This window comes from Alosa pseudoharengus, unplaced genomic scaffold, assembly GCF_046254945.1.
Source record: "Alosa pseudoharengus isolate Yale_2024_CS ecotype anadromous, Long Island Sound unplaced genomic scaffold, YU_APseudo_1.1 YU_APseudo_1.1_scf_5, whole genome shotgun sequence".
Classification (NCBI taxonomy): domain Eukaryota; kingdom Metazoa; phylum Chordata; class Actinopteri; order Clupeiformes; family Clupeidae; genus Alosa; species Alosa pseudoharengus.
This window is the reverse complement of record NW_027468837.1, coordinates 23889164-23904427: the sequence shown is the minus strand read 5'-3', so window position 1 is coordinate 23904427 and position 15264 is coordinate 23889164. Positions and strand designations below refer to the sequence as shown.

General features: G+C 44.0%; 1 protein-coding gene across 7 annotated transcripts in view; it reads left to right on the top strand.

Moving 5' to 3' along the window:
• Window positions 1-15264, top strand: part of LOC143104269 (band 4.1-like protein 1) — a 102287-nt gene that overhangs the window by 57361 nt on the left and 29662 nt on the right. For all 7 annotated transcript variants that reach the window (XM_076268262.1, XM_076268260.1, XM_076268259.1 and 4 more), the window contains exons 4-10: window positions 3629-3733; window positions 7172-7214; window positions 7901-7976; window positions 8746-8964; window positions 12053-12140; window positions 12960-13112; window positions 14730-14827. In XM_076268262.1, coding sequence (XP_076124377.1) covers window positions 3629-3733; window positions 7172-7214; window positions 7901-7976; window positions 8746-8964; window positions 12053-12140; window positions 12960-13112; window positions 14730-14827 — 782 coding nt within the window. The remainder of the gene's footprint in view (window positions 1-3628; window positions 3734-7171; window positions 7215-7900; window positions 7977-8745; window positions 8965-12052; window positions 12141-12959; window positions 13113-14729; window positions 14828-15264) is intronic.

Genomic DNA, 15264 nt, shown 5'->3' with positions numbered 1-15264 from the left:
TACACTTGATTGGCAACTCGAGCAAGTTGATTGAATAAGAGGAACTTCAAGATCACAGCAGTATCCCGATTTGCTTCACAGAACAAGCCTGCTGTCATATTGTTTGTGTTGATTTTTTAATCAAGGAAGGCTTGGAGGAATCTAAATTGAAGTATTTTTGTTGTTACAGTTGATGTCACAATCACAAATTGTGTTGTCTTATATTATGATTCTCTTTGTAATTCCTCCCCATTTACAAATCTGCCAACTGTCAAAAGACATTTTAAATCTGTTACACTGAATACCAAAAGCACAGTTATGAGCAGTATAGTTAATATTCAACATTTCAGCATATCCTCGTGAGCTGAAATTTCACCTGGTTGTGGGCTGTCATGATGTTGTCTCAGGTCTAGCTCTAAAAAAAAATGTTTGTGGGTGATTGCGGTTACAGTAGCTGCTGGTGAAGCCCAGTTTGGTTTGGTTTGGTTTGGTTGGCTTTAGTGTCCAAGTGTCCGTGATACGTTCGGACATCGTCTGGTTGTTTCTGGAGTCGGATGTGAGCCGTAGTGATTTGGTTTGGCTGCAGCCTCCCTGGCATAGCTGGAGTGACCGATGAAATCAGACGGCTCTCGCTGGCTCATCTGTGTCACAGTGGCCTCTTACCGGATGACTGGAGCGCATTCTCTTTTTCACTCTGTCCTCTCTCTCCATCTCTCCTCTTTCTCTTTTTCCTTCGTTTTTTTGCGTTTTTGCTCATCCTATTTCATCTCACTTTACATCTCAATCTGTTGAGATCCTGCCTCTCGTGTGTCTCTCCCTTTGCTCACCTTCCTTCTCCTCCTCTCCTTCCTTCCTTCCCCTTGTGTCTCTCACTCACTATCTCTGTTATTTGCTCTGTGTGCATCCCTCTCCCTCTCTCCGCTTATGGCACTCTCCGTCCCATTCTCTTAACTCCCTGTTCTGTGAAGAAGATGGCAAGACCAGATTGAAAAAGCATTTCGCCCTGAGATATGTCACTCTCTCTCTCTCTTTCTCTCCCTCTCTCTTTCCCTCTCTTTCTTGACACCGTCAAATACTCCTCTTCGAAGCGTGTGACCCTGAGATGAGAAATCTGTACTTGTTACATGCCTCAACCTGGGCTCAGTCAAGTGGAAAATAGAATAGCAGTTTACTACTGGTTGCACTAAGGACACATGCTTGAGAATGAATCGGTGTGCTGTTAGCCAGTGTGAATGGAATGTTAGGCAGGATAGCTTAGCGCCGCTGCAGGGTCTTAGGCCCTGGTAATCTCAGCGTTCATTGTATGTTTGTTGCTGGGCTTTTATTGTCCACTGTGTTTGTTGATTGACCTGGATACAAATTAAATGTTGCTCTAGAAGCACAAGAAGGCAAGCTCAGTTAGAGGTAGGACAAAGTTAGCAAACGCACTAATGCCTAGAAAATCCAGTGGCATATTTTAGTATTATTTTGAATTATTATTGTAATATGCAAGTGGTTGTAAAAGAGATAAAGGCCTTTCCCAACCATAAGTATGTCAGTTTTTACCCCATAATTCTTGTACCCTTGTCTAATGTAGAAGACATAGTGTCTGTATATCCATGCTTTTTCTTGGCAGGCTCACCCTGACATGCAGATGAAGAAGCAGACCTTTTAGTTGTCTGGTCACACACATAACACATATTGACTATTAAATCTCTCTAAGCAGACCGACTGAGGCTCTGTAAAGCTCCTCGCTCCGTGATTTAAGTGTTAATTATGGGGTTAGATTCTACACCCCAGTAATGCACCCCCCCGCCAATCCTCTCCCCTCAGAGCACATAATAGCCACACAAAGGGGAGAAGGAGTTGGGAGGGGGAGTAGAGAGAGAAAACAGGCCGCACTTTATGTCAACTTCCACTGGAGAAGGAGGAGGAGGAGCGGAAATAGGCAGGCAGGCGTCGGAGGCAGGGGTTAATTGGCTCTCTCTTGACACGGCCGCTGGTCCCTCGCCCTCCCTGTCCCCTAGGGGTTGCTGGGAGTTACTGGGAAGTGGAGTGGCATTGAATACTGGTGCAGAGAAAGCCTGCTGTGTAATTTTAGCACATTCTTTTTTTTGTACATGTACACGTAAACAATGCGCTCCGCGGGGATGGAAGAGCACACCTACACAGGTGCCAGGTTAGGGGCGCGAGGGAACCAGAGGGAACGTGGCGCGCTGGCGCTCCGATTGTTGCATGCGTTCTGCCGGGGACGGGTTTAAATGAGAGATGAACCGCAGATGAGACCACATGTGGTGCTGCGCTCCAGGGGCTCAATTACTTCAGATCCGGAGATCTGACAGCGGAGCTAATTACTTCTGAAGTGGCACAGTAAAAAGTGTAAACTTCCCCAAAGTTCCAGCTGCTCACAAGAATCTCTGTATTAGATGAGTCTCTTTTCCCCATCTTTTTTCCTGTCTTTTCTGTAATCAAAAGGCGGAAACATCACTGACAGGCTCCCATTGAGAGAGAAAAAGGGAAAGAGAGACAGACATTGCAAGTAAATCAGAGCTAACGCCCTGTTGTTGCCTGGGCAACGGGTTGTTCTGCCTCACTGTCACCAAGGAGACCAGCTGGTGAAGAGGGAAGGGCCTGTCCAGGCGTCCCATGTACATAGATAGGCAGTGACTGGTGACCTCCTTTGTCATATGGGACCCACTGTAGTAACTTGCAATTTGTTGACAGTCTTTTTTTATTGAGACATCTTGTGGAGTCACCATGGGAGATGCACTCAAACATTTCTTGCCATCACAAACAGAAATGTGGTCCCTTGTGTGTGTGTGCGTGTGTGTGTGTGTGTGTTTGAGAGAGGAGAGAGAGAAAAAGAAAGGATGAGAAATAAAAAAAATGCTGGCTTTGTGTTATCTTTATGTGCCTACAGGAAAGATAAAGTACATTCATCATGACAGAAGCAGGAAGTGACTTAATCAGACAATTTATTGTGCCATCATCAGATAAAATAAATGACTTGTTTCAAATTGTGCTTAGCCATTGGTTTGCAGTTGTTTGAGAACGGTCTATTTGCATATGCTATTAGTGTAATGTGTACATAAAACGTGGGGACTTCTACACATAAAATGCTTTTAAAACATTTCATTAAACATCTTTAACTTCATAATGCATTATTTTACACAGAAACCTTATGCAACCTTTAACAATCTTAAAAGCATGCATAGTTGGGGGCGCTGTAGCAGCATGCATAGTTGGGGGCGCTGTGGCGCAGCAGGCTACAGCGCCCGTACCATATACGGGTCCGAATGCCCATGGGGACCCAGGTTCGAATCCGACCTGCGGTCATTTCCCGATCCCACCCCATCTCTCTCTCCCTCTTGCTTCCTGTCACTCTCCACTGTCCTGTCCAAATAAAGGCAAAAAAGCCCAAAAAATACACTTAAAAAAAAGCATGCATAGTGACAACAACAACAAAAAACCTTTGTGCCACTCAGCTTTAAATGATGTACAGTATGCGTTTTAATCAGTATGCCACATCTTGGATGGATGGATCCTCTGTCCAAGTAAGGGAGTGTCCCAACCCCAATTGTTGAATCCTATCCATTATTCAATAGACTACACAGTATGTTGACACTTAGCGCACAGTAATAGCTAAATTTGTGTTTCTGTGTTTCTGTAGAAGAACTCCCGTGGACAGGCTTTAGTGAACATGATGTGTGAGCACCTGAACCTGCTGGAGAAGGACTATTTCGGACTCATCTTCAGTGACGCAGATAGTCAAAAGGTAAGGCATGGGGTTGTGATGGGGCTATGTCTGGGATAGTTTTAAACCAGTTTTATTCTTATGGTATTTACTATACTATTACTATTATTATTTTTATATTTTTATATTATTAATGTATTCGTATTAATTATTATTATTATTTGTGGTGCTGCCATATAGGTACAGTAATACTACAGATATAACAGTGTATTAGTGTCACTGTCATCATATGAATTTTAGCATCAGTGTTCAGCATTTATTATTATTATGAGAAGTATCAACATCATTGGTATAAATGTGCACACCAGTTCAAGCTTTACTTTGACTACTCCATGTCTAAATCCATGGAATAATATAGCATGGTTATTGATGCGTGTGAAAAAATCCATTTGCAGTTGCAACAAAAGGGAAGCATGAAGTGGAATGAAAGTATTACGTAACAGTTTATGATTGAATTACAACCTTTTGTTGCTGGCACCTGAAATCCGCTGCTCTGATGTGTGCTGAAAGTGGGAGGGGTAAAAAAAACCGAGAAATGTGAATCCAGTTACATCACGGTGATGATGAAACCTGATTGAAAGGGTTCATTTGAATACTACAGAGACAGCGGCAGCAGCTCTGTAAGCACCATGCTAATGCACTAGTGCACCAGCCCACACAGTCTGTGGAGAGAAGGGGGACTTGTTCTTATGCTGTATAATGTGCCTCTGCAGATTGGATTTAGGAGAGTGATGTGTTTTTCAAAATGAGAGGGAATGACGATGAATGAATACATTTGTTTGTTAGTCATGCATGATTGTGCAAATTTAGTATTTTCTGAAAGATGGGATTTTATACAGTCACGTCATACAGTATGGTAGGCTATTTGTTTTTCCAATGGCACACATCCCTGGCAAGTTTAAAGGAAACATGGAGGAGTTATTACAGCATACTTTACTGTTCAATGACATAACTCCTGCTGCAGAAGACAGCATACTAACCAATCACATTATGTACCTGTCCAGTTTCCCCTAACATGTAAATTATTATCTTGAATGATAGTACAGTAGCTCAGTGGTTTATTGTGTTTTGTACTTAGATGTGTAACCGGTAATAAGCCCTGATAAGCAGGACAATACTTTCTTGACCTTGCTTTACATGCCATTCTATAGGCGGCATTCTTTAAACAGGGACGTTTATGTCAGAGGGGGGTTTAAAGCCATCATTACGGTAATGAAGGGTCTGGGGAAAAAAACACCACAGTACCTCCTAATCCTCTCCTCTCTGCTTGTAAGTGTGTCACGCATCAAAAAGACCTTTGTGTGCATTGTGTTCCTTGTTTGGTGTTAAATCGGAACCGGACAGGCTAATTGTAGTGGAGTAGGGTAATCCTGGTATAATTACACCAGAGGCGAAGATTTGTTTTTCAGTCTGATGCTGAATGGGGTTAGTGCAAGTTGGCTCGTGTTGTGGGTTTCAGTAGGAGGGCTGTATGCCTCAGCGTTGTCTCAGGCGAGTAGGCCTAGTGTGTCTACAGTCTCGAGGATTTGACGATTGCTAGTGTAAACTGATTGTGAAGCAGCTGAACATGAGACAACATTCTTGCAAAGCTTTGCATTGATGAGTTTATGGAGTTTATGGGCGTGTAACAGTTTGTCAAAAGGGAGGCTGTTGTGTCACATGAAAACAGACGCGTTTTTACAGGCATTGTCCTTGGATATGCCACCCGGCCCGACATAACTTTTACTGACACAGCAGACGACAGAGAGAAGGGCTTTGCATCGGCGCGTTAATCTCGGCAAGCTCCGGTACCTCTGTGTACCGGCAAGACCCTCCCATTGGGAAAACAAGCCATTTTATCAGCTGGCCAGAGCGCTGCCCAAGCACCGCTCTGACCTTAAGCCAAGCGGATGAGATTGAAATGTCATCCTGGAGACTTCTCCCACTCCCTTACCCCCTCCACCCCACCCTCCCCTCTCCACCCCTCTCCTCTAAGATATTATCCTCACACCGTCTGCAGGGAAACACTTTATTTTTTTCTCGCCAAGCGCTGGTTATTGCTTGGTGAGCTATGACTGTGCTGCAGGAGATAGTGGTGCAGCAATCTGTACTCGTCCTGTCAGTACGACACACAGAGGGGAAATAACAAAAGCTCCCAGGCCCGGGGATAATTGAGCACTCTTTGGCTTGGCCGCTAACCAGCAAGACCCGGCAGATAAGACTGGCTGTTCACTCATTAGGCTATTTAACATTTTGATTGAGCTGGAGGTTCCAGGTCGCTTATGCACAAGACGGTGTTTTCAATTTTGTATTATGGGGACTTAATTCAAGCTGATGAAATACTGCTCAAGTCCTCTACTGGTATGCTGTTTTTAGTTGTTTCCTGTTTTCGACAGTGATCCAAACAGGATGTATGGTAGCTGACTTTTCCCCCACCACATTTGGGCTTTTAAAACAGACTTTCGTTCTGTTCCACCCTGGAGACATTCAAGTGTCTTTCGATTCCTATTCAGTTTTTCCTCTGTGAAATCCTATCTCAGATATTGCGATTTGGTGAGAACAGAGCCCGTTATGCCAGCAGTTCTGCGAGTGAGCATTCATGTTATACTGTATGTGTGACATACAGTACATTCAAAGAGACGAGAGATGAAGGGGAACTGAGGTAAAGCAGAGAAGACCCTCTCGCTCAACCCTAGTCTGTCAGCACGCGTACCGGCTGTCTCCTTCCAGACATTACGAGCCGCTTGATGTGACTCAATCTGCTGTAAAACCCTGCTGGATTCATAAGCCTCTCCGCTGTGTTGTGCTCTGCACTTTTATGCTGTGAGACTAGCGCCAACATTGCCTAAGTAATTGCCAGCCGTTTTGGAAACACTTTTATTTTTCCCGTCTATCCCGGACAGAGCTCGCTGACGGCCTCTGGGGCCCACCAGGCAACACGAAATTCTTATCAAAGAGGGAGAAGAAACACGTTCGTATGCAGGCTCAAACACACATACATTCACACACACACACTTACACACGCACACGCAACTCTGTGAGTTGCTAACCTTATTAAAGAACTCATCCAGACAAGCAGTTAGTTCTTAAAATAATTCTCCCTTCCCCTCCTGTCTCTCTCATGACACGCGTCCTCCTACAGAGAGTCTAATATGGTACCATCTGATTAAAGCTGCGCTGTTGTTAAACATGCACTGTAATATCGCACCTTCTTTCCCCTGCTCAAAGTCTCAGTTCTGCAAGGCCTGGTTCCCTCTTCTCCTTTCTCTTAAAGCACATGGTGGTGGCAACACTGTCAGTAATTAGAGACTGTGTCTGTGTGACTCATAGTGAGTCTTCAGTGTGTGTGTGTGTACATGTATATGTGTGTATGTGTATGTGTGTGTGTGTGTGTGTGGGGGGGGGGGGGTGTGGTTAGCTGTGCCTGGTGTTGTTTCTTTGAAACCTGTGTGAAGTGCGTATCTCTTTTTTGTGTTGCAGAACTGGTTGGACCCTTCCAAAGAAATCAAGAAACAGATGCGCAGTGAGTGTGCCTTGAGAGCCCACAACATGCCTTACAACACACACACATACACACACACACACACACACATACACACACACACACTCATAGAGGAACACGCGTGAAGACTTGCTTGTATGCACACACCAGAGCACTCCTTAATGAACACCAGCACCTGCTGTGATCAGCCACAGTCCTACAAGTTTTTACATGTTGTGAGGGCGTTCATATAGTTGGTACCATAACACACACATTTACAACTGACAACACACCCAAGACGCTCACATTTGTTCCATTTGGTACTATAATGCTGTGTCAAAATATGTACAGTATGCACACACACACACACACACACACACACACACACACACAGATCATCATTTTCACAACTACTCCTACTCACCCACCATACAGAACAAATAATGTCTTTCCCAGCATTCCCTGCTTGTTTTTGCGAGGACTTGTGTGTGAGATTGAGAGGCCAACCCTAGACCAGCTGGTGTGTTTTTTAAAAGAATCTCATTCGGAGTGACCTTCCCTGTAATAAGGAGCCACAGGCTCCCACACCCATGAATCTCTCACCAGACCCTTTTACTGTTTGTCAGGTGGCTGTGTTGCGTCGGCTTCACTGTCGCCCAGCTCCATTACAAGAGGCCCCATAACCTTACCCTGTCTGTCTGTCTGTCTGTCTGTCTGTCTGTCTGCAGCCTCGCCCTGGCAGTTTTCCTTTGCGGTTAAATTCTACCCGCCAGACCCTGCACAGCTCATTGAGGACATCACCAGGTATGTGTAACGTAGGCCAGCAGGTACAAAGCTGTGCAGTGTCTGGAACTCAATCCCTGACACCTTGTAGGCTGGGGCGCCACTTGAAATGAGACATAAGAGAATATAATATAGCTCCCCCAAAAATAATTAAAATGTTAGCCATTGTGTTTTACGAGGGCCCCTTGGAATGGTCCTAACTTTCTTCACTGACATTAGCAGCCGTGGGGATCGGCCCCCATGTTAGTACACCCTCGCTACATGGCAGAGAAACAGCCATTTTGAGTCTACAACGTGACAGTGCTGCTTAGAACAAAGGTTATGGAGTGTAGCGCCGCTAGTGTTTTGGATGCGGGGGCTTTTCTACTTCGCTGTGTTGGTATGTGGCAGTGATTACCTGCTCCTTTGTTTACTTCCACTGCGCTGTTTCATTATCACACTTGATTGACTTGAGTTAGGGGAGCACCTAGAGGAAAATTGGCTGTGTAATTATCATTTGGTTTTTTCTAATCACCTCAATGAGCAATCTCTTTCGGGCTTTATCTATCTCTCTGCCCCTGTCTCTTTTTGTGCCACTATCATCTCACCATCTTTCTCTCTCTCTCTCTCTCTCTCTCTCTGCCATATCTCTATTTTCTCTGCCTATGTCTCTCACTCTGGTTCTTTGTCTTTCTCTTTCTCTCTCTCTTTGTCTCACTCACATTTTTTTTTCTTCACTGCTGTCTTGATCATTCTATCTCTCATTATTTTCTTCATCTCTCTCTCTCTCTCTCTCTCTCTCTCTCTACAGATATTACCTGTGTCTGCAGCTGAGAGATGACATCCTCTCTGGTCGGCTGCCATGCTCCTTCGTCACACACGCACTGCTGGGCTCCTACACGGTTCAGGCGGAGCTGGGCGACTTCGACCATGACGAGCACAGCTCCGACTACGTCAGTGAATTCCGCTTCGCCCCCAACCAGACGCGGGAGCTGGAGGAGAGGGTGATGGAGCTGCATAGAAACTACAGGTGAAGAAACGCATCACATGGACAACATGACGCTTCACCAGGGCCAGGTTAAGGTCATCTGGGGCCCGGGGCAGAGACCTCCCCGAGGCCCCCCCATTTTTTTTCAATATATATTACTATTATTATTATTATCAATATACATAAGACAGAGAGAGAGAGAGGCAATTAAATTATGACAGATAATGTAAAAATGAAATTTGCATTTATATTGTGGAACTGTTAACCAACATACAATTGTACCAACATACAAAAAACAAGTAGGCCTAATCTACAAACATGGGGCAATGCACAAAAAAAATCAACCATGAAATATTATATTATTACCATCAATGAATTACTTAAACTAAGGCTTGAAAAAAACTGTCAGTACCCAGGTCAGCCTAAAATGTGCAACTCCCGAACTCATGAAACATTGTAGCCTAGAGTTTGGCGCGCACGCACACAGCCACATCTTGATACATTGTTAACACACAGCCCTAGCCAGCCACGACGTCAAATACATTGAAACACGCAGTCTAGCGCACACACACAGCCCAGTCACATCAAATACAAACAAGGGGGGTGTTGGAGCCGATAACGGTAACGTTGTCAGGGACAGGGGTGGACGTGGACTTTACTATGTTGATCCTCGTTTTGAAAAAAGTGGACAAGGCGCCTGCAGGAATGAATGCGATGGTACGCACACACCCACCTAACTTTCAACGCTTTGATAATATTTGTCCCGGTTAGGTTCCTGTATTGGTCAGTTAAAAAGTAGTCTACATAGTAGGCTAATGACATCCACATGCAATATCTTTACAACAACGCCTAACAACGACCTATTTATTTGGACAACTTTGTATAGCCCTATAAAGGCTAAGTTACCTTTAGTTTTGTTCTAGCGAAAGCCACGTTCACGTATGGCTTTAAACAGCGGTAATGCTAGCCATTTTGACAATCACAATAATCTTGCCTACCTTGTGCTTGCGGCTTGCCCATTTGAAATAACTCCTCTCGCTTTGCTGTCTCCATCCTTTCTGTTTTCGTTGTTTAAAAAACGTGTTATATCCATGATGAGTCTCGAGTTAATGAATTAGCTTATAACATTGTGTGCTGATAACCAGCATAGAAAGTAATAGAAAACAACAAGCTAGCCGACAACTTCTGTAGCATGCGTAAGTAGGCTCTCCCGCTGAAACAAAAGGTGCGCGCGTGCATAGTTCTGCATTAAGTTGATTTTGATAACGTGTTTACAAACTTACTTTACAGAAAATTGTAAATAGCCTACTGTCATGCAGTTAATGGAATACTGTGCAGAGTTGGGAAGTTATGGTAGCCTAGGCCTATTTGGTGTGAACACACACACGGGCAATTCTCTCTCGAGTAGCCTGATGATACGCACAGTGCGTACTTGGGTACGGCCGTGGTTTTGGCGCGCCTTACTGAGAACGTCTGGCTGCCGCTCTCTCTTTTTTCGAGCTCCGCTTTCATATTTCCTAATTGTCTCATGCGAAGCCATTGTTGTCTGTGATATCATGCATTGATAAGGGGAAAGACAGGTGACGATAAGACATTTGTTTTCTTTTTTAAATGTCCCGCGCCGGGGCCCGGGGCAGCAGCCCCTTTGCCCAATGCACAAACGCGGCCCTGCGCTTCACCTCTGTAGGGCCTACTTGACAGGGGTGGGAGTCCTGAAAGTGTCAATGAACAGCTAACACAATCAGTGATCATTTTGAACTTACTCTCCACTTTGATGACAGTGGTTTCTCAATGAGGCTTTCAGAAAATACCATGCAGAACAGCGGTAACATTGGACTAATAAACCTAATGTAAATCTATGTATAACGTTGACTGTGCAGGCTTTGACAGATCCTTAAGTTAATTTATTGTAGCTATATAAAAGTAGCTATATAACGACTCAAAAATATAACATTTTTTGTATTTTATTTACATGAAAATATTAATAATAGTCCATGGGCCCTAATAAAAATGATGGGCTTAGTGCAAAATGGTATGGCTAACTACAGCTAATTTAATAACTAGGTCAAATCAACTTGCTCATTTAACACTATGGGCAAGACCTTAAAGAAGCACTATGCAGGTTGGGTTATTCCTTCGCTGTTTCTGGGTTTTCGCAGGATTTGGGCTCACATTTTTCACTACACAGCTCCCCCTGCAGCTTCGGTAGCAAGTGACTGCTACGCTAAATCCCCACTAGCTAGCAAGCTAGCCATCAAGAAACCAAGCTAAACACATACAGGGCTCACAATAAAACGGTCGAGCAAAGACATTGTTTATGAGACTATCAAACCACATTACAAACACGAAGTTCACCCAATAGGCTACTTACAATTTCAACAGCAACAAAGCTAAGTCGGTGTCCGTTTTGCAGTCTTCTTTGAAACTACAATCTGACTACATTTTCGAGGTGCGATTGGATACTTCCGCTGAGTCACATCCGGATTTACCCGGACCGGGTCCAGAAAGTTGCATATTCGTTTTTTTTCCGTGGAGAAGCGATAGGGGGAGACGAAGCACCCACCAAACGACCCAGAAAGTGTTGTAGAACCATCAGAACGACTCTCAACCTGCATAATTAAGGTCATTTTTCCTAAAATTGTTGCATAGTGCTTCTTAAAGCGTAAACACTGATACCAGTACATTTAAAAGGAAACCAAAGGCAGTTGAAGAAATGAAGAAAACATGCTCACAAGTGAATTGCAGCAGAACACAAATAATTAATACCAGAATTATGTTTTGACTATAATTACATTTATAGCAGTATTCATTATAAAGGGGTCTCTTCTAAACAAAGTAAATCTCCCTCAGGGATAAAACAGGAGCTTTTGTGTAGCCTGACTTCTAAGTAACTCTGTAGCTCTGAAACTGCCCTTAAATTTAGTGCCCTGCTGCCTTGTCTCACAGCAATTACTTATTTTTATTTCACCATGGCTTAGAGCCCTTGCCACATAAATCCTCTCTTGGATCCATTTTGCAGTGTTTATAGACCTGCATGGCCAGGTGTGGGTCATTAAAGCCTAAGTTGATTGGCTACCAGTGTGTCCCAGTGCCTGTGATGACTCATGCTGACTATTGTTACTTTGAGCAGGGGGATGACTCCTGCAGAGGCTGAGCTGAACTTCCTGGAGAACGCCAAGAAGCTGTCCATGTATGGAGTGGACCTTCACCACGCCAAGGTATTGAGCTGTGATGCCATGGAACATATGGCATGATTCATTTGTAGCTTTTGCCATTTGATGACATGTAACATATATAACAAAGAATGTGTGTGTGTGTGTGTGTGTGGCTCAAGGATATGTAAGAAAATAAAAATTAAATACATACAGGGCCCTAAAGAGCCAACTTGAAGAAGCTGACATAAAAATGTGTTGTTTGCTCCTAATTAACAATTCCTACTGTATTAGACCGGTGTGCGGTAATGGTTTCTAGTTTTAAAGTCTGATATTTCTGCGCATCACCAGCACCTGAGATTCGAATGCTGCCAGTGCATCTTATTAACATACAAAGCCCTAATTTAAGTATTGGGCAAGAGTCTAAAGTCTTACAAAAGCTTGCTGAATAAAACTATTTACAAATTAAATGAAAAAGATCCCAAGCACAGATCCTCAAGCCACATAATGCCGTTAGATCATGCATATGAACTTTGCTCATAGACTGACTTTGCACTTTTGCCCAGCATTTAAATCAGGGCCCACAGACTTAAAACACAGTACAGTTACAAAGAGGAGAATAAACCAGGAGGGCACAGCCAAGTAGTTCATTGCAGAATAAAGTTAAAAAAATTATAGAAAAGAGAAGAAAACACAAACAAATAAAGAAGGCAAAGACTGGAAAAGTAATGAAAAACACCAAATAACACAAACATAATGCAACCATCACCCTGCAGCAATGCAATAAAACACTGGGCAGTAGATACTCAGTTGGATTATTTTTCAAAAAGTGAGAGAGCTGCTAATTTCACCAAATTCAGTAGTTTCTCATCTTGTGTGCCTCAGGACTCCGAGGGCATTGACATCATGCTGGGCGTGTGTGCCAACGGACTGCTGATATACCGCGACCGGCTGCGCATCAATCGATTCGCCTGGCCCAAGATCCTCAAGATCTCCTACAAGCGGAGCAACTTTTACATTAAGATTCGGCCCGGTGAGGTAATTCATGTCCATTGTTTTGGCTCTGATCGGAGGTGACACGGTAAAAGCTTTCTCCTCAAATGAAGCTCGAGGCTGTGGAATTCATTGAATGCAACTTAATTAAGAGAGAGAGGGAGAGAGAGAGAGGGAGAGACTGCCACCCAAAACCAATCATATTTCTCTGAAACAAAGTATGTCATCGCTTGGCTTCTTTGGAGGTAGTGTCCTTTGAGGAAACTGAGGAAAATTATGGACCCTTACAGTGATAGTGGAACATGTTTACTTGGGCAACTGGTAGTGAATGATGTTGAAAGCGATGTTGGAGGAGGAAATTGGGTGGCAGTGGGGGAGTACAGAGGTCCTGCACCTCCCTCTCCCTCTCTCTTCCCCCTCCGCCCCCCCCCCCCCCCCTCTTTCTTTTTCTCTGTCATTCTACCCTACTGCTGTGAAGGAAATGGGCGAGAGAGGGAGATCTGGGCTCCTTTCCCAGAGGTCCTTTCTGCCCGTGGGTTTGGGCAGACCCTTGCTGGGCTGCACTGAGACCGGATCTGTCCCGACGGCTCACCACCGGCACAATGCTCTCACAGAGAGAGACCATGAAAGGGACTCTTTTTCATACGACCGTCGCTTCTTTAGCACTGCAGACGCAGCTGCAAACAAGTCCAGGATACATGAAAGGGGGTGGGGGGGGGGGGGCAGAGAGTGTAAATATAGAGTGATAAATGCCACGCTCCGTGTTTGTCCCCTCTGATTGAAGAGATGCTTTTTTACCCCCTCCCTCTTTCCTCAGTATCTGCTCTCAGCAGGGTAGCAGGGTATCTACTGATCTACTGGCTGGAGATTCTGCCACATTGGGGCAGGATAGCAGTATGAGGCGGGGTGTAACAGACTAACCATAATTGCTCTTTGTTCAGAGAGTTCAGGAGAGTGGCTTCAACAGGGATCTGCTTGGCCTGAGAATTCATACACTTAGCTGTAGCAATGAGATGTACAGTACACATGTCAACGTTTTAGCTCCACTGAAGAGAGGATTTTTCAAAGCACACTGCTAATGCTTCTGCACTGCACTCTCCTTTCGTCAGTTTCTGCTGTTCTGCTGTTCTAAATTGCTTAAGTGCACTCAGCACGGGGAAGGATTATGGGTTTAGTACATTTAAAGATTTGAGGGGGGAAAAAAAACTTTCAGCTGTGGAGCTCTGAAAGATCTAATGGCCAGAGACTGGACATTCATTGTACTTCACTGGAGTCCATCAATAATGCTTTGGTTGCTTGAAAGGCCATGCTGAACTTACCCATCCCACAAAATGTGAGGTTGGGAAGTTCGGTCTGGAGTTGTTCCATTGACAAGCCTCTATTAAAACCTGAGAATCGTGTGGACCAATTGAATCATTGTTCACCATGGGTGGGCTTTATACAATGATGGACAGATGAGCAACGGTGCCTATTGAATTTGTTTACAGCAAAAATCTGGTCAGTATAGAAGTTACACGTTTATGTCGCTATCATGTCGGTTGTACAATATATTGACAGCGCAGAAAACGCATGCATTTCTCCGAACAAGGATGCTCTGACTGTTCTCTGCAGGATTTCACAGTAGGCTATTTCGTAAATGTGACCTGTCTGTCCCTTCCGCAGTATGAGCAGTTTGAGAGCACCATCGGCTTCAAGCTGCCCAATCACAGGGCTGCCAAGAGGCTGTGGAAAGTTTGCATCGAGCATCACACCTTCTTCAGGTAGGACCCGCTGGATGTTTTTCCTTGTTTTCATAATATTAAAAACATTTTTTTTCATTTTTTCAAAAGTATTTATTATGTTTATTTTTTATTTTGGAATTGCATATTTATTGTGTTGTATACTTAACTTACTTATACCTATACTTATATACTTGTCCTTCGTTGGTGTTCAAACATTGATGCACACTTCTTATTTGCTCTCACTCAAACTAAGTATACTCAAGTGAATTGCCATCTATATTCACTAAATCTAGCTGATGCAGTAGGTTAATGGCAGGTGTTGTTTTTTGTACTCCTGTTCAGCCTGTACAGACCCCTGCCCCTTCTTCCACATGTAATTTTTTGCTCAAACGTATTCTGAAAAGACATCTTGAAAACACCCTGGGATAAACATATTTAGCACTACTCTTAACCGCAGTAATGATGGCTAAGCCCTG